Source organism: Mastomys coucha, unplaced genomic scaffold, assembly GCF_008632895.1.
Source record: "Mastomys coucha isolate ucsf_1 unplaced genomic scaffold, UCSF_Mcou_1 pScaffold15, whole genome shotgun sequence".
Lineage (NCBI taxonomy): Eukaryota > Metazoa > Chordata > Mammalia > Rodentia > Muridae > Mastomys > Mastomys coucha.
In genome coordinates, this window is record NW_022196897.1 from 76,144,306 (window position 1) to 76,164,655 (window position 20,350).

The following is a 20,350-nucleotide window of genomic DNA, read 5'->3' on the forward strand; positions in this document are numbered from 1 at the left end:
TTTTTTGTAGTTCCATGGGTGGTATCTCCATGACTGGTACTTCAGAGAGAGATGGCAGTAAAAAAGGCTTCCAGGTGGTAGAGTCACTTACAAGGGGAGGCTCGCTGTGAGTCAAATGTTTTACTTGACTAATGGAGGAGGTTACACTCTAGAAAAGCCACACATAGTACATTTAAAAGAACATGCTGCTGTATATCTTTAAATTTTCTAGCACTTGGCAATGAAAACTGTAAAACTCATCCTATTTTGACTGGTTATCACCCAAAGAAAAAAGCTTATTATATTAGCTAGCCCTCTCATTTATGCCTTGTCAATAATAAATTTAGAATGCCCTTAGTCTCTAGTTTTTTCATTTGTAAATGTTAGTGTAAAGCATGGTTTGGCTTTAAAGTGAGCATATTACTAGACATGATAGAAGTTTAACTTCAAACACATTTTCTTTATAAATACTAAGGGCCCCTGAGGAGACTTTGTACCACTTACAAGTACACTTTCAAAGATATAGATGAAGGAACAGGAAAGAATGGGTGTGAATTGGGCATGAAACCTGTAGCTATAAAATGAAATGGATTATTCTAAAAGAGGTATAATAAAGGGGTATAATAAACATTCAGAAGGAAAAAGGTCAGTTTGTAGCTGTGGCTGAACTAGGTGCTGGTCATTCATTCTATAGAGAGGAATAATAGGACACAAAGTATTGGTACTTTTGATTTAAGGAGATTTATTTCATTAGTATGGTGTATACAGATGAATTTCATAGAACATTGGTATTTGTGGATCCACATTAGACAATCATAACTTCAAAATAATTGTGATGTTGATTATATTTACCCTACAAAACCTCAATGAAATAAGCCATGTCAGAGACTGGTTAGAATTTGGAAGTTACTTGTATAATCAATGACAGTTGAATTTTTTCCTCCTCCTCCTCTTCCTTCTCCTCCTCCTCCTCCTCTTCCCTCCTCTTCTTCCTCCTCCTCCTCCTCTCTCTCTTCCTCCTCCTTATTCTTTGAAAATAGATTCTTCTCTCAGTCATTACATCCCAATCAGGTTTCCTTCCCTCCACTACTCCTACCTCTCTACAACATCCCTTCTCTCCAAATTCTACTTCCCCTCTGTTTCCTCTTCAGAAAAGAGCAAACCTCCAAATGATGACACCTAAGTAGGACCAAACAAGATACAATAAGACAAGGTGAAAGCCCCCATACAGGGACTGGATAAGGCAACCCAATAAAAGAAAAGAGTTCTTACAGTATTTGTAAGGTCCTGTCACTATTCCATGAAAATCCATTAGGAATAATCCAACCTATCGAATCTGTTTTTTATAATTGCATGGGATATGATACTGTCTGCAGAGGTGAGAAGAAGTGCAGCTACATAGACCTCAAGGACCAGAAGTAATAAGATGATAGAGTTCTTCACTGTTTCATGTTAAATATCATCACTGAGACAACCTATGGTTTCTTTTCAGATGACCATATGCACAGAAACTATACTTAATTGATGGGAAAAAATGAGCAATGTCACAGAATTCATCCTCCTGGGCTTGACCCAAGACCCAGATCTGCAGAAACTCTTATTTATTGTGTGCTTAATGATCTATTTGATCACACTGGCAGGTAACACGCTCATCTCAGTCACCATCTTTATCAGCCCAGCCCTGGCTACTCCCATGTACTTCTTTCTGTCCTACTTGTCCATCATAGATGGTTTTTACTCTTCTTCCATAGCACCCAAAATGATCTATGACCTAATCTCTGAGAAGAGCACCATATCCTTCAATGGCTGCATGACTCAGCTTTTTGCTGAGCATTTTTTTGCTGCGGATGAAATCATCTTGCTGATTGCCATGGCTTATGATCGCTATGTAGCTATCTGCAAGCCCTTGCACTACATGACCATCATGAACCGACCTCTGTGTGTATTCCTGGTGGGGGCTGCTGTAATCTTAGGATTCATCCACGGAGCAATACAAACTTTATTTCTGGCCCAGTTACCCTTCTGTGGTCCCAATACCATCAACCATTTTATGTGTGATTTAATACCACTCCTGGAGTTGGCCTGCACTGACACTCACATTCTGGGGCCCCTAATCGCTGCCAACAGTGGGTCACTGTGTTTGCTTACTTTCTCTATGTTGGTTGCTTCCTATGTGGTCATCCTTCACTCTCTGAGGAATCACAGTTCAGAAGGGCGTCGCAAAGCCCTGTCTACCTGTGCCTCTCATGTCACCGTTGTTATCTTATTCTTTGTACCTTGTTCATACTTGTACCTAAGGCCCATGACCTCCTTCCCCACTGACAAAGCTGTAACTGTGTTTTGCACCCTAGTGACACCTATGTTGAACCCTTTGATCTATACCCTCAGAAATGAGGAAGTCAAAAAGGTTATGAAAAAGCTCTGGGGTCGAATGAGGAAAGCTGGTGATATGTAATCCTGGTGATTTGTATCTTTAGAAACATTGTCTAGTGCTGTTTCATAGACATTTGTTCTCCTTTTGAAGTGAGTAAAATTTAAGATAGCCAATTTTCTTCTACTTCAATGTTCAATTGGCATAATCACTATATTTATTGGTGATGTGCAGTTTCTTAATACATATAAACAAAATCTGTAATCAATTCAGTGTAGTAAATTTTCCAACCCAATCAAAATGTATCATCCACTGTGTCAAGAGTCTTTAACTCATTTCTCTTTGTTCTTCGTAAAATAAATGACAAATAGTTCTGAGCATGGCCACCCCCTCTACTTCGAAGGCATTGTTCCTTCATAAGTATATCTTTATACCCATTGTCTAACTTTACCTACTCCCCCTCTTCCCTAACCTGCCTAGCCTCTGTGACCACTATTCTACTCTCAGCTTCTGTGAGATCCAAGTGCTTTGACTTCCACATATAAGTGAGGACATGCAGTATTTGTCTTGTTGATCTACCTGCCTACCATTGTTGTCACAAATGCTAGGATTCCACTCATGTTATAGTTGAGTGATATTCCAATGTAAATACAAGCTACACTTCTTAATTAGAAGTATGTATAAGTTAATTGTACTGACACATTATGACAGATAGGAGCAGCATGAACAGGCCACAATAAAGCTTGGTATTCCCATAATGTTTAATTTCTTTAAGATATGAAAAATAAGTAAATACCACTAAATTCAACTTAAACTCTATTCATTACTTACCAATGTGCTCAGAAAGTACAATTTTTAATATATTTGTTAGGCAGATATCTGTGAGTAAAGTATCAAAGGTTCAAACAATTACTTTATTTAATGTGATATAGTGAAAGTCATGCAATATATTTGATCTTATTCACCATGCTCTCTATTCAGATCCATTCCAACCTCCTGATGCCCCTAAATTCATGTCCATTTTTTTTCTTTTTTGGTAAGATACTGGGTCAAGTTTGTACTCCCTACACATATACATGGAAGGTGGATATTGAAAAACAATGGGGAAAGTAGGAAGGAAGGGAAGGAAAGGAAAGAAAAGGAATAAAGAAAACACAACAAAAATGTGTATCACTCTCATATTCAATTGAAATTTAAGCTCTATTTGTTAGACAATGATTTAATAGATGGGGAAATTCTATTTTAAGTAGTTTTCAGGGCATAAGAGTGTTGTGCATAAATTTGAAATGAAGCTTTTTTTTCAGTGGTATATTTCCTATAAAACTAAAATGTGAAGTTTTACTATATTTCAATCTTTATTCTTTAATTTCCTTATCTAACATGAACCAAACTCCAATTTCCATTAGCTGCTATTCCTCTCCTGTTCTCACTCCTTTTACTGGGCACAGCCTTAGGGTGAAGACTTATTTTTAGACAAGGAACCAGGATCATAAAGATTTATATGCCTAGGATACTTTGTTAAACTGAAAAATGGAATAATTTATCGCTAGAGTACAGTTACCAACTTTTAGGCAAGCAGAAGCTAAAACTTATTGGCTGTAGCAAATGTTACATTAAAGAAGCAACACTTGAAGAGTAGAGAGAAAAATAAAATGATTGAATAATAAAGAAGTCACAGAGGTAATGTGTGGACAGGATCATTGAGAAAACTAACTTCAGACAGAATGAATGTAATAACCACACATGAATATGTTTAGATATGAAAAGGTCTTCTCTGCTTTTCTGCGTGTCTTGAATAAAGAAAATATTATGATGAATTTGGTAATTATTCCTTCAAGGAATAAAGAAAACACAATAAAAATGTGTATTCACTCTCATATTCAATTCAATGCTTTTTGAATCAGAAAATAAAAGCCACAGAAAAATATTGTTAGTGATTTCTTTTCTCATTAATAATATAAGCAACACACACATACACATACTTCATTTCTTTGTTCATTTCTTTGCTCATTTTGTATCTTTTTTTTTTTTTTTTTAGCTCTGGCTATGTAACCTAGGCTGGTCTCAAACTCAGGGTCTCCCTATCTCTACTCCTAAGTGTTGGGATTGCAGTCATGCACCATTATAAACAATTATACCTGTCCTCAATGTATTTTTTAACTCTATGCTGCTTCCCAGACCTGGAATGGAGTAGATGTAGACCTGATTTAATTTTCTTTTAATGACTAGAATACATTATATATCTGTTGCATATTATTAAAGCATTTTCCAGCTTGATTGTTTCTGTCTTGGTATTCTCCCACTTAAGTGGATATAAACCTGATTTAATTTTTTAAATGAGTATAAATAATTCAGTTATAGCCATTGCATATTATTGAAGCATTCCCTGGCTTGATTCAATAATCACTCCTTCAGTGTTTTTTTAATCAAAAAATATAAGCCATAGAAAAATATTGTTAGTAATTTCTTTTTACATTAATAGTATAACTAAAATATATACACACCACATACTTTATTTCTTTGTTCATTTCTTTGCTCATTTTGTTTCTGGTTTTTCTGTTCTGGCTATGTAACCCTTGCTGGTCTTAGCATTCCCCTACTGATTTTTTTCTGTCTTGTAACAAAAATATCTACTATTTATTACAAAAAGATAATTCTGGAGTGAAGATATTTATATGTGGATGTTTTCTAAATAAAAGAAATACTTATGAATAAATAAAACAGCTCAACTTCTATGTTTCATAAATACCACCAAACGGTTTTCGGTACAGACTCTGTCACTAGCAGAGTGCTCATCTTTGGTAGCATTGACATTGTCATGTGACTAGTCTTAAGCTGAGATTGGGCCTCTTTGCCAATATATACATAAATTGTAAGTTCTGCTTTCCATATTTGACTTACTACCTGTTGGTTAACTTCACTTTTTTCCTTGGATAGTTATTCTTTGTGTTCCATTTGTTGGTTGCAAAATAGATTGTAAATGTCATAACCATCTTTTGTGTGTTATCACTGAAAATATTTTATATATTAAGTAGCCACATTTCTTAATCCCTTTTTATCTCACCTCAGAAATTTTTCTCTAGTCTAGACCATGAATGCATTCTCAAACATCATTTTCTAATAATCTTCCAATAGTAATTCTCAGATTATTATATTTTAATCTGGAATTTATTTGTATTGTCACATGAAACAAGAATTGAGTTTTTGCCCCAAATGGCTCCACATTCTCGTACAGGGCTAAATCTAAATTTCCAGCTGTGCACAATTTTACATGAACTTTCATAAAATACAAAACTCTACTTCAATATTAATTTATAATATAAAATTAAGTATATATAATCAGTATAAATGAAAATATGTGATAGCACAAAATATGTGATAGCACATCATATATAATTAGTTCACATCATATATGACATATATATTTCATATCATTTAGTTAATAACAAAATGTGAAAAAGTAACAGCATGCATCTGGCTTTAAAACTCTCCAGCTGCTTTTTTATTAGATATCAAACTTTGAGAATAAAACAATGACCATTCTACAGTAACCTTGTGCTTTTATTAATTCTTGGAGCCAAATATTTTATATTTTTTCTGATAATGGAGAACATCTCTATTAATTTATAACTTATTGTTTTCTATTATGAGACTTGGAGGTTAATGGAGAAATTTTTATCTAGCATATACACCAAAAGAGAAAAGTCTGTATGTTACAATATACTGAATCACAGATTATGCATCAAACAAAGGATAATTTATTATATAGTATGGAGCCTACACAATCTGAAAGGGTGAAATTTTGAAAAACATATAATCAAACTTTGTAAAACAAGAAAATGATTATGGAATAAACATTTGGCCTGCTTTTATATTTCAAAGACACAGGGACTAGAGAGATAAAGCAGCAGTTCAGAGCTTATACTGCTCTTACATAGGACTGACCCAATTCCCAGAACCCATGTTAGGCAGCTCATAGTCACCTATAGCCCCAGAGAGATCCAACACCTCTAACCTCCTCGGTAAGCAGTGACACTCACATACACTCATGTGCACACACACACATAATTCAAAAGTTAAAAAAAAAAACTAAAATCTTTTTCAGTAAAATATTTCAGAACACAAGAACCCCTTGGAATGTATAATAAGAATAATTATAGGTCACAAAATAAAAGTTCTTAGTCTGGGAAAGGAATGTGTAGGGGAAGAGAAAGAATCAGAAGGAGACAAAGGATGGGATGAGAATCATCAGAATACATTATATAGATGTAAGACATTGTAAATAAATAAATAATAATAAATAAATAGAAATGCCACTCTATTTCTCACCCCCCCCCCAAAAAAATCTGCTCTAAAGTCAGGATATATTTCAAGCTAGTGAGGACAAGGCAGCAATCTATTTTTGAGGGGGACTAAGTAGACATGGTATCAAGCATGTTAATAGTTTCCTATGTGTGGGAAACTGTTTAAAATATGATTTGGATTATCTGGTTTAATTGTCAAAAGCACCACTTTGACAGTAATATAAACTATGTTAGAAGTTTCCTGTGTTTGGAAACTGAATTAAAGGCATCATCTAGATCACTTAGTAAAATAACACTTTGAAACATAAATTGTCTTCATATTTCCCTGAGTTTATTGAGATACACAGTTAATACCTTTAAAATGTAGAGAATCTTGTCACTCACTATAAATACACAAATAGACATGGAAGAGATAATGCTAAGTGAAATAAACCAGACATATCTAGGTAAATACAACATGATCTGACATGCAGATGTAAAATATCTTTATCCTCAATCTAAAAGTATGCATCAAGGACCTTTGAGCTTTGTATCAGTTACCCAAGGTCATCCCAGTGGTAAGCAAAGGAACTAAGACTGAGGCTGCAGACTGTCTCCAAAGCCCAGGCTCTTGACCTGTCTGAGCTAGTGTAGAAGCCATGCTGCCAGTGTGGCAAAGGATGATGATGCACACCATCTTGTAGGTATACATATACGACTATGCACAAAGGCTTTTCAGATGTGTCTTTCCTCATTTTCCTATAGCTCATTTAATGATCACACAGACCCAACTTGTCTTGCAATTTAAAGAAAAAGAGCAATGATTTCCTATGTTTGTATCTGCATTAAAGCCTTATCTATATCATTTAGTGAAATAACACTTTAAAACATAAATCGTCTTCACATTTCCTCAGTTTATTGAGATATACAGTTAATACCTTCAAAAGGCAGAGAATCCTTTCATAATGGGTAATAATGGGTTAAAAATAACTGATTTTAATTTATGAAACTAGAATACTTTGGTAAGTCAATTAACCACATCAGAAAACAGAGTTTCCTTATTTCTAAACAAGTAATAATGATAATTGAGGTCAGCTATATCTTGTCATCTAGTCTATAATAAAGCTGTGCAACTTAAGTAAAAAACACAGTAAACCATAAAAGCTTGGAGGGTGGAGGAGAATACATGGAATAAGATGATGTATGGTAGTGAAAATGACAAGCTTTGGTTGTTTCGCTTGGAGAAATAGAGTCACCATTGTTTACCATTCAGGCACCTACAACTTCTGGGCGTGTGAAGAGCTTTCTCATGGCATCTTTCACCTCTTCATTTCTCAGAGTATAAATGAGTGGATTCAACATGGGTGTCAGAATACCATAAAACACTGCCAAGTTTTTAATCTATAGGTAAAGTAGTCGATGGACGCATATAACTAAATATACAGGGCACAAAGAACATAGTAATAACAGTGAAGTGAGCCCCACAGGTAGACAGAGCTTTCTGTCTGCCCTCTGCACTGTGGGACCTCAAGGAGTGCAAGATGACAATGTAAGAGGCAGCCAGCATGAGGAAGTTCAGCAGGCAAATCACACCACTGTTGGCCACCACCAGCAGGCCAATGACATATGTGTCAGTGCAGGCCAGCTCCAGTAAAGGATACAAGTCACACACAAAGTGATTGATTACATTGGGTCCACAGAAAGGCAACTGAAAAATCAGAAGGATCTGAACCAATGAATGCAGGAAGCCACCCAGCCAAGCCACCACCACCAGCACAACACAGAGGTGCCTGGTCATGGTGGTAGTATAGTGCAGGGGCTTGCAGATGGCCACATAGCGGTCATAGGCCATCACTGTGAGCAGAATGATCTCAACTCCACCGAGGAAATGAGCTCCAAAGAGCTGGGCCATGCAACCCTCATAAGAAAGAGTTGTCCCCTCATACAAGGAATCAGCAATGAGTTTAGGTGCCAAAGAAGAAGAATAGCAGGTGTCAATAAAGGATAGGTTGGAAAGGAAAAAATACATGGGGGAAGCCAGGCTGGAGCTGAAGGTGATGGTGACCACGATGAGCATGTTACCACAAACTGTGACTGAGTAGATAACCAAGAAGACCACAAAGAGAATTCTCTGCACCTCTGGCCTCTGGGAAAGTCCCAGCATAAAAAACTCTGTAATATTGTGGGGTATTTCCATAGACTCCGGGGATTCTGAGTATGTAGGTGCAGTGTCGCCTATAAAGTGAAAAGAATATATGCAAGAAAATTAGCTCCAGGTGATGGGAATCTTGCAAGGTTTCCTTTGAATACTTCACTCTCCTCTAAGCATGCTTTCCCAGAAATCTTACACTAATTTATTCTGTTATCTCTTAAATGTCATCATATGCCCTTGCTTCCCTGAGCACTAGTTATTAGCTGTAAATAACTCATGATCTCAGCTTCTTTGCTTACAACTGTGATAGAACCTTTAATAGTGATTTTTCCAATTCCAAATGAGGTGCACTTCTGACCATTTTCAGGGTGAATATAATGTAATTTGAGGAAAATAAGAAGAGATGATGAAAAGGAAGAAGAGGAAGAGGAGGAGAGAGGGAAGAAGAAGGGAAGGAGGATAAAGAAGAAGAAGAGAAAGAAGAGGAAGAGGAAGAACTGAAGTAGATTGGAAGAAACCAGGTGTGGTTGCAGTTGGAGACTTTCATGTTTTCCTCTTCTCTTCTGTTCATTTACTCCTGTGCTCCCTGACCCCAGGCTTTGGACAGAATCACGTCTAAGAAGCAAACCTAATTTATCATCTCCTACACACTCACGCAACACTTTACATGGTTTGCATTCTTCTGAGTTTTACTTGTCTTTGATCTTACTAAACTCCACCTAGCTAAAGGCTGCAACTTCCTCTACTGACTACAAGACAGTCTTGGCATTTTAAAAGGTAAGTCTCACTCTTTTACACAATAATCTCTAATAATAACATAAAGCATACTATAAGGACAGAAATATCAGGTGTTCTGCGATGCTCTGCTTTTTTCTTTGCTTTTGTTTTCTGAGATAGGATCTTACCACACAGACCAGGCTACAAACAATCCTCTTGTCTCAGCTTTCCTAGAGTTGAGATTGCAGACAGGCGCTATCTTACCCAGCTCAGATGCTAAGCAGGCTATAAATGACAGTCTAGTGCAACAGAACATTCTTACGTACTTCCTATGCTCCTGATAATATTAGACCACTGCAGCTTTTGTTTTGAGAAACCTGTCAATAGGCTTTCCCAACTTTATTACCTAGAAGTACAAGTCTTTTTGAATATTAAAACTTCCCACTTGCTAAAGATATATAATATTTAGTACAAGAACTAAGGGAGAACCGTAGAGTGTCAGAAAGAGACAGCCAGCTATAAGAAATCCTGCAAGGAAAAACAAAAACACGTGCTAATCAGGAATCATCTCTCTTTGCTGTCTATGCTTTATTGCAAGGAAGTAAATGTAGTTTCTACAAGTGACAGGTCTGATGTGGCAAACCTTTCTAGCCTAAAGCCCAGACAGCAACAGTGCAGATCAAGCCAGCATGACCCTCCCCGAGCACTTTCCAATATATATCAGCTCATTTCACTCCCACATCATCCCCACAGAGTAAGTTCTCACCTTGTACGCACAGAAAATGAGATATTGCATTCATCAACGTTGGGCTAGTCCTGAGAAGTTTTATTGCATTTTGTGTTTCCTTTTTGTTTTCATTTGAGAAATATAAATAGCAAGTTAGTGGCAGATCTGAGCCTTGCCCCCACGCAATTTTGCCACAGTGTCTGAGGGCTGGGCTATATGATATTGTCAGTTAATACTCCAATATTTGACCCCTTCCATTGTCAATCATTCTCAATGTAACAATGAATAGTGTACAATTTCCCAAAGTCTTAATGTTTTTATCTATAAAATAAGAGCAAGCATGCTTGCAATTATTATATCCATGTTCAAAACTGGGCTAACATTTTAAATAGAAGAGTTCTGGGACAACCTAACATAGCAACAAGGACATGAAAGCAGGGTACGTTGTGTGTATATAAGGACCTGGAAGTGGTAAGTATTTAATAATTAATAACTGTGATTATCACTATCATTTAGATCATGGACAATTCTTTGTGTGGTCTAAGGAATTAAGACAGACTGTGCACTGGCATTTCAAATTTATAAACATGAAATGTGAAAAATGTCCTAATCTTTAGTCTCATACTGAAAAAGGTAGAAAAAATAAAATCACTCTGAATATTATAAGATATAGCTAAATGGTAAATTAATACTCTCCAAAATAAAAATGATATGATGACTTGTCTCTCTGATTCATTATTTGTGAATGTAGAAAAATATTTATTAAAAACTATTTTCTAGAAAAAAAACTCTTCTGTTTTGGATTATCCACACAACTATTCTATGTAAAATGAGAATTCTACAAAACTGCTCCAAGGGCATTTTTATTCTGGGTGTTCTTGTCTTTTAAAAATAGATTATAAGCCAGGCTTAGTTATACATGCCTATAACATGGTATTCCAGATGTTAAAACAGAAGCTTGCTGTGAGTTAAGGTCAGTCTGAGCTGTATGATGAGTACTAAGCCAGTGGAACAACATAGCAAGATCCTGTCTCTAAATAAATAAAACTTACATTAACTGAGTCTGTGCACACCACAGGAGCTCCTACGTTTTCTCACATCCCCACATCATGGACTGGTGAACCTGGAAAAGTTCATAAAGGGTCATCAAGGCTAGCATGGACATATCATTTCGAATTTATAGTTTCCTATCTTTTTTAACCTTAGATGAGAGTTAAACAGTTTTTACACTGATTCAAAGAACATTGTAGTTGTTACCAAGTAACAAAATTTGTCTGAGCTGAAAACTTCCTGCTACTAATAAAGTAAATGTGAAGTCTAAAAGATCAATCATTCATTTACAAAAGGCTACAAATCTACTTCGTTACCACTTCCCTTTCATTTGCTGAAGAATATAACTTTTAAAATCGCATTTCATCCTGATAGATTTGAGATTCAGGAGAGCAGTTGTCTCAAAGTTGTGTAGAAGATTTGAAGCAGAAGCATTAGTGGATCCTAGGTCTTTCCTCACACCATGCTATGCCCTGTCCATATAACCACAACCTTCAGCTTTCTGATTCATCTGGCTTTGGCAAATGAGATGGCACTACTGCTAATGGCCAGGGAGAAAAGTTTCACAGAAGGGTTAAGTGGCTTTGTCAATTTGCTTTATGCAAAGAATTTCCATGAACAGAGTCTCAGAAAAACACCTTTTCCCTTCTACTGAAAGGGGTTATTTATAAGGTGGAAATATGACAGGGATTATTAGCCTCATGTGCTCTCTGCCTCTCTGAGGACGATCACCTCATCCTCACAGGATCAACTGCTGGAGCTAGATTAGAAGCAGCTTCTGGTCACAAGTTGGGACAGTGTGGAGGCCATAATTTAATTAATCCCTGTGAATACAATTTCATGTCCTAAGGAAGAAATTTTAGTTTGTCTCTTAAGATCTCTCCTATCCTTCTGGTTTCTAGAGAGAGAGAGAGTCCACAAGTTTCCATGAAGAAAGAAAGTTAGAATATTTCAAATTCTGATATTAGTGGTCAGAATTTTTAGGGGATCACCAAAAGAAAAGGAACAAAATCAATATCATTTGTTGAACATCCTGTTCTGGACTCAGGGACCAGGCCCCTGTAGGTGTCATCTTCTCATCCTTAGTCTGTACAGATTAAGAGACAACTCACTGCCCGATACATACATCTCTACTCCAAGTTATGCTGAAAGATTAAGGGAAGTAAAGTCAGAACAACTTGAGTTGGAATTATGCCTCCACCACTTCCATCCTCCAACAAATAACCAAGGCATCTATCAAAATCCTATGTTAACATTTACACATAATGAATGGAGCAATAAAATAAATAAATTAGAGGTTCATATAACCTGAGTACATCTTAGAAGCCAATTAAAACCAATACTGGGCCTAAATAAGCAGACGTCAAAGACAACATGCCATATTATTACTTATTTTAATATTTAAATATATAAAACCATAAAGAAAAAGAATTTTGTCATAGTGTCCTATTTGTAGTGTTGGTTTTTAGAGACAAAAAGAGATGGGTCTTGAAGTGTCTAAGAGTCTACTACATCTTAACCTTATTCATGAATGTATATCTAGGCATTTCAGTTTACTATTCAAGCATTTTTTACAAAGGCGACGAATATCACTCCTCCTACACCATGAGTTGATAGGAAAATGCTGCAAGTATGAGAAACCTAGATCATGCTAAAGAAATTCAATGATTAAAAAAATGAAAAAGCCCTTTGCACTTGCATTTGTTGGAATACAACATTGCTTTACTCTATTGGGACTTGGAATATATAACAAAGAGAATCTGGGGTTATCTTTAACAAATGGTACTGGGAAAGTACATGTAGAAGAATGAAATTAGATGGCATCTACCACCTTATACAAAAACTAACTCTAAATGGATCAAAGAAAGAAGCCTGAAACATCTTGAAGAAAACATAGGCAGTACCCTTCATGACGTAGGTGTAAGAAAGTACTTCCTGAGTAGGGCTCCACTTACCCAAAAACTAAGTCCAACAATTGATAAGCGGGACTTCATAAAACTATGAAGTTAAAGAAATAATCAAGTAATTAAAGGGGCAACCTATAGAATGGGAGAGAATCTGCCAGCCATATATCTGACAGAGGATTAATATCCAGAACACAAAAAGAACTCAAAAGACAGTGTTTTTAATGACTAATTGAAAAAATAAGCCTGGAACCTGAACAGAGAGTTCTCAAAATAATAATTAATAACAATAATAGTAATAGTAGAAATAATAATTAATAATAACTAAAAAATATCTCAAAAATGTTTATTGTTCATAGCATGGCAATGCAAATCAAAACAACTTTGAGATTTCATCTTACCCCAATCATAATGGCAAAGATGAAGAAAAGCACCGAGAACCAAAGCTGCAGGGGATGAGATATAAAGAGAATTGTCATTCGCTGTTGGTGGAACTACAAACTAGTACAGCCACTATAGAAATCAGCGTAGAAAATTCTCTAAATGCTGACGATAAACCTACCATATGATCTAAATATACCACTCCTTGGTATATGCCCAAAAGACTCAACATATGTACTACATTATAGGCATTTACTCAGCCATCTTCATTGCTGCTCTATTAACAATGGCAAGAAAATGGAAACAACCTAAATGTCCTACAACCAATGAATGAATAATGAAAACATGGTACATATACACTTCAGGATACTATTCAGTTATAAAGAAAAAATCATGAACTTTGAGGGAAATAGAACTAGGAAAAAAATCATTTTGAGTGAAGTAACTCATATCCAGAAAGACAAAGTGTGTTCTCTCTCAATGGAGGATCCTGGGTCCAAATCTTCAGATGTGAATATATAACCTGTTGTAAGTACAAAAACTATGAAAATAAAATGAGATCATTAATGGGATAGGAAGGACCAGGAGAAAACAGAAAAGAAAATACCAGAAATTAGGTAATTGGATCAGGGAAATTAGAAAGGACAGCTCTTTAAGGAGGGGGGAAAAGTAAATACAGAAGAAGGTAGGAGGAGGGTAAAGGAGAAGCACATTTTGAATGGTCTGATAAGGGAAATGGGAGGAAAATGGAAAGGTCTTTAAGCTCTTTAAGACATGCTCACTAAGAGAGAAAACATTTCTGACACTGAAAATCTTGCTAACTACTCAGTGCTAGTGAAGTAATGATTATTGTAGGAGAATCTACAACCATGAGTGCACTAATCCATATCATAATCCATATCAGCAATCCATAAACATTTATCCTTATAGTAGAGATGAGAGCATTCCTCAACTCTCATCAAGGAAACTTCTCTTTGCAACAGACAGTGACTACTGCAGAAAACCATAGCTAATCAAAATGCGGAGTTGTGGAGAACAGTCCCACTGGATACATCTACAAAGAGTTCAGATACTTAAGTCCCAGGGAACATTGCAAAAGAGGGGGCAGATTGATTGCAAGAGCCAGAAGATCAGGAAGTTTGCTGGTAGGCTGTGTCTCCTAGTAACAGAATCTACCTCCATAAAGTCTCACCGAAATGACTGCCTAAACGTAAGCCTAACAAGGAAAACAAAAATAGACATGCCAAAATGGACAGGGGAAAGCCCATGAAGCCTCAGCCCTACAGCAAGAGCTAAAGGCACCCTAGGAAAGTTGAGAGCAAAAGAGCTGGTCCTCCCCAGAAGAGAACACACCACTGGTGTCTGGTTAGAAGTAGTCTAACCTAAAAACATACATAGATGCACCATTATATGGCTGAACAGATTATATTTAGGTGCCAGCCTGGTTCCACTTCTGCCCTCCTTAGCTAGGGGTGGGAGCTAGTGCCCACCTTCCAGATCGGTGGTAGGAGTTTGTCTGACTTCAGCATACTTAGATATTGTGCATGTTCCCACATTGTAAGTTCATATGGGCAGCTTCCCTGCTGTCATACCTTGTTTGCACTTACCTTCGTTGGTTTGGGCAATAAACGGCATTCCTTATAAACAAAAGGTAATAGAGAATATAGTTTAATCTTCACCAAGTAATTCACTTTGTCCTACATGTAAGATGTGCTGGGCTAAAGTTCAAGAAGAAATTGTGAGAGTGGTCAACCAATGACTGGTCCAGCTTCAGACTCATGCTATGAGTCTGTTTTTAATCTCAGCACTATGTTAACACTCTTTCTATTATAGCAAATTAACATAAGTATAATGTTTTGAGTAGATTGTTAAAGTTACTGTACCACAGAAAATACAATTGCAAATGCATGTTACTGTCCCTACATATTAAACAGTAAAATTGTATGGTTAATGAAACCAGGAAAGGTATCTAATAACAGTACACAGGAAAGATTGTTTTGTCTAATTAGGTTTTTCACTTTGACTGTGTTATTTTCCTCCACAACGGAACATAAAACAAACAAACAAATAAATAAACCAACTACCTTGACCATAGTTATCAACTAAATTCAGTCTTCAAGTTATCGTATGTGAGATCCTGATGAGAGAACTCCAATGGTACAAGTCAGAATAAGACACTCACAGGGCAGACTAACATTATTTAAGATGGAAAATGACTAGGACTAATATTTTGGCAAGTGCATTAGAGAGATTAGATGATATCTTTGATAATGAGTCTGGAGTTGTATGTGGATACACATGCAGGCTGTAGGATGGCTCAATAATTAAGAACATACACTATTCTTCCAGAGGCCCTGAGTTCTGTTCCAAGCACCCATTTGGATACTTCCAACCACTGTAACTCCAGCTCCAGAGGACTGAGCACTTCCTGACTTCTACCTGCACCTGCATATAGATGTACTGACCCAGTACATCTATATGGGCACAACAAGACACATAGTTAAAAATAAAACCTACTTTTTTTAATTGGACACATGTCTATGAGAGATTGACATGCTATTAATGAAAGAAGACTTAACAAGGGAAATGCAAACAAAATAAATCACATAAAAGAAAACCAACAAGCTGTGAAGCACAATGGGTTTAGATATAATTGGATGTGAAGTCAAGAAAGATCTCTGCATTGATTCTAGCTCAATTTCAGTTAAGTAACTCTGCTTCTATTCACAACTGTTTTCTTTTAAAGAAAAGCATGTAAATTTCTCATGGGAGCAATATGTTACCCTGTTTATAATATGATTAGAGCATACTGGTCTTTCACTTGCTTGGTTAGAATTACACCAAGATATTTTACATTATTTGTGGGTATTATGAAGGGCGTTGTCTCCGTAATTTCTTCCTCAGCCAGTTTATCATTTGTATAAAGAAGAGTGACTAACTCCTTTGAGTTAATTTTGTTTCCAGCCACTTTGCAGAAGTTGTTTATAAAATATAGGAGTACTCTGATAGAATTTTGGGGGTCTCTTATGCATATTATCATATCGCCCATGAATAGAGGTACTTTGACTTCTTCCTTTCCAATTTGCACTCACTTGATCTCCTTTTCTTGTCTTACTGCTGTAGCTAGAACTTCACACACTACATGGAATAGATAGGGAGAGAGTGGGCAGCCTTGTCACTAACTTTAGTAGGATTGTTTTAAGTTTCTCTTCACTTAACTTGATATTGGCTATTGGCTTGCTGTATATTGCTTTTATTGTGTTTAGGTATGTGCCTTATACTCCTCTTTGAGACTTTTAATATAAACAGGTGTTGGCATTTTCAGCATTTAATGATACGATCATGTGATATTTTCTTTCAGTTTTTTAATGTGGTGGAATACTTTCCTGGATTTTTCTGGTATTGATCCATCCCTGCATCCCTGAGATAAAGCCTACTTGATGATTTTTGTTGTTGTTTGGGGGACTGTTTTGCTTGTTGGTTGGTTTGGTTGTTTTATTTTAATTAATTAATTATACTTACTCACTTTACATCATGCTCACTGACCCCCTCCCTCTAACCCCCTCCCACAATCGTCTCCATCCCCCCCTTCCCTTCTCCTCTGAGTGGTGGGGTCCCAGTGGATATCCCTTAACCCTGGCTCATCAAATCTCTGAGAGAATAGGCACATCCTCTCCCCTGAGGCCAGAAAAGGCAGTCTAGCAAGAACATATCCCATGTACAGGCAATAGCTTTTGGGATAGGTCCTGCTCTAGTTGTTCAGAACCTACATGAAGGCCATCTGCATATCTTCTACACATGTACAGGGAGGCCTAGGTCCAGTCCATGTATGTTCTTTGGTTGGTGGTTCAGTCTCTGAAAACCCTAAGGGTCGGGGTTAGTTGAACTGTTGGTCTTCCTGTGGAGTTCCTATCCTCTTTTGGGCCTGTGATCCTTCCTCCAATTCTTCCATAAGAGTCCCCAAGCTCCATCCACTGTTTGGCTGTGGATGTTTGTATCTGTCTGAGTCAGTTGCTGGGTGGAGCCTCTCAGAGGACAGCCATGGTACACTCCTGTGTGCAAGCATATCATTAATAGAGTCATGGATTGGTGCTTGCCCATGGGATGAATCTCAAGTTGGGCCAGTTATTGCTTGGCCATTGCCTTAGACTCTACTCAATCCCCATCTCTTTCAAGGTCTACAAAAAGTGTGTTGGAACTTTGATAAGGATTACACTTAGTCTGTCGATTGCTTTTCTGTAAAGTGGCCATTTTCACTATGTTAATCCTTCCTATCCATGAGCATGGAAGATCTTTCTATCTTCTTATATCTTCTTCAATTTCTTTCTTCAGGGACTTGAAGTTATTGTCATACATATCTTTTATTTACTTGGTTAGAGTTACACCAAGACATTTTATAATGTCCATGACTAATGGAAAGGGTGTTGTTTCTCTAATTTCTTTCTCAGCACATTTATCATTTGTGTAAGGGAGGGATACTGACTTCTTTGAGCTAATTTTGCATTCTGCCACTTCACTGAAGCTGTTTATCAGCTGTAAGAGTTCTCTGGTAGAGTTGTTGGTGTCTCCTAGGTATACTATCATATCATCTACAAATATTGATACTTTAACTTCTTTTCCAATTTGTATCTCCTTGATCTCTGTCTTATTGCTCTAGATAGAACTTCAAGTACTGTATTCAAGAGATATGGAGAGAATGGACAGATTTGTCTTCTCCCTGATTTTAGTGAAAATGCTTTAAAGTTCTCTCCAGTTAATATGATGTTGGCTTTTGGCTTCTTTACCTTTATTGTGTTATGTGTGCCTCATGTATCCCTTCTCTCCCAAGACTTTAATCATGAAACAGTGTCAGGTTTTATCAAATACCTTTTTGACATCTAGTGAGATGATCATGTGATTTTTTTCTTTCAGTTTGTTTATATTGTGGATTACATTGATGGATTTTCATATATTGAACCATTTCTGCATCCCTGAAATAAAGCCTACTGGATGGTGGTGTATGAAGTCCTTGATGTTTTCTTGGATTTAATTTGCTAGTATTTTATTGACTATTTTTCATCAATGTACATAAGGGAAATTGATATGAAATTCTTTATTTATTTAGTCTTTGTATGCTTTAGGTATCAGGGAGATTGTGACATCATAGAAGGAAGTTGGCAGAGATCCTTCAGTTTCTATTTTTTGGAATAGTTTGAGAAGAGCTAATGCTCTTCCTGCATTAGTCTGGTAGAATCCTGCACTAAAACCATGTGGCCCTAGACTTTTTTTGGTTGGGATACTTTTAATGACAGGTTCTATTTCTTTAGGGGTTACAGGGCAATTTAAATAGTTTACCTGATCTTGATTTAACTTTGGTAAGTGGTATATGTCTAGAAAGTAATCAATTTCATTAAGATTTTCCAATTTTGTAGAATACAGCTTTTGAAGTAAGATCTAGTGATTCTTTGAATTTCCTCAGTGTCTGTTATTATGTTTCCCTTTTCATTTCTGGTTTTATTTATTTGGATACTGTGTCTCTGTCTTTTGGTTAGTTTACAAAAGGGTTTATCAATCTTGTTGATTTTTTTTTCAGAGAAACAGCTTTTTTTTTTTTTTTGATTCTTCATATTGTTCTCTTTGTTTCTGACTGATTGATTTCAGCCTGATTTTGATCATTTCCTGACTTCCAATCCTCTCTGGTTGTGCTTGCTTCGTTTTTTATCTTAAACCTTCAAATTTCTGGTATGAGAACTTTCTCATTTCTTTATGAAAGCACTTAGTACTATGAACTTTCCTCTTAGCACTTCTTCCATAGTGTCTCATAAATTTGGGTATGTTGTGCCTTCATTTTCATTGAATTCTAGAGAGTCTTTAATTTCTTTAATTATTTTCTTTTTTATAATAGAGCACAATTTTATTTGAAAACAATTCTTTGGTAGGGATATCCTTTAACTACCATCTTATAAAATCAAAATTGAATGCTAATCAAATAGATGTTTATTTCAGAAAAAGTTACATCTTTTTAAATTGTTTTATTTGTTTATATTCAAAATGTTGCCCCCTTCCCATTGCCTTCTCTAAGAGTTCTTTACCCCATCCCCCTCTCCTTTGCCTCTGAGAGGGTGCTCCTCACCAGACCGCCCATCCACCCACCCTCAACTCACCCTACCCCCTACCACATCTTCCCTCCCTGGTGCATCAATTCTCTACAGGATTAGAAACATCCTGTGCCACTGAGGCCAGACAAGGCAGTCCTCTGCTACATATGTACCAGGGGCCAAGAACCAGCCCATGTATGTTCTTTGGTTGGCAGTTTAGTCTCTGGGATCTCTGAGGAGTCTGGGTTACTTGATACTGTTGGTCTTCTTATGGGGTTGCCATCTCCATCAGTTACTTCAATCCTTCCCCCTAACTCTTCCATAGGGGTCCCTGACCTCAGTCCAGTGGTTGGCTGTAAGTATCTGCATCTGTCTTAGTAAGCTGCTAGTAGAGCCTCTCGGAGGACAGCCATGATTGGCTCCTGTCTGCAAGCACAACATGGCATCAATAATAGTGTCAGGGTTTGGCGCAATAGATTCCAAGTTGGGCCAGTCACTAAATGGACTTTCCTTCAATCTCTGTTCCATATTTGTCTCTATATCTCTTTTAGAAAGGAACAATTCTGGGTCAAAAATTTTGAAGGCAAGTTGGTGAATACATCCTTACACTGTGAGTCCTGCTATCTACTGGAGGTGGTCTCTTTTTTTTTTTCCTAGAATTTTTTTTTATTAGATATTTTCTTTATTTACATGTAAATTTCTCCATTCG

The 20,350-nt window shown here is 36.7% G+C and overlaps 2 protein-coding genes across 2 annotated transcripts; one reads left to right on the forward strand and one right to left on the reverse strand.

Annotated features, from left to right (window-relative positions):
* Positions 1-1,478: 1,478 nt before the first annotated feature.
* Positions 1,479-2,495, forward strand: LOC116092222 (olfactory receptor 4C45-like). The gene has a single exon (XM_031373566.1). The coding sequence runs from the start codon at positions 1,514-1,516 to the stop codon at positions 2,432-2,434; it is 921 nt and encodes a 306-aa protein (XP_031229426.1). The 5' UTR covers positions 1,479-1,513; the 3' UTR covers positions 2,435-2,495.
* Positions 2,496-7,902: 5,407 nt separating this feature from the next.
* On the reverse strand, positions 7,903-8,854 carry LOC116092223 (olfactory receptor 4C3-like). Its single transcript, XM_031373567.1, is given in 2 exon segments — positions 7,903-8,031; positions 8,033-8,854. Coding segments are annotated over 2 exon segments (927 nt in total). The 5' UTR covers positions 8,831-8,854.
* Positions 8,855-20,350: the final 11,496 nt, after the last annotated feature.

Coding starts and splice junctions, on each gene's coding strand:
- LOC116092222 (XM_031373566.1), top strand. CDS start 1,514: ATGAGCAATGTCACAGAATTCATCCTCCTGGGCTTGACCCAAGACCCA.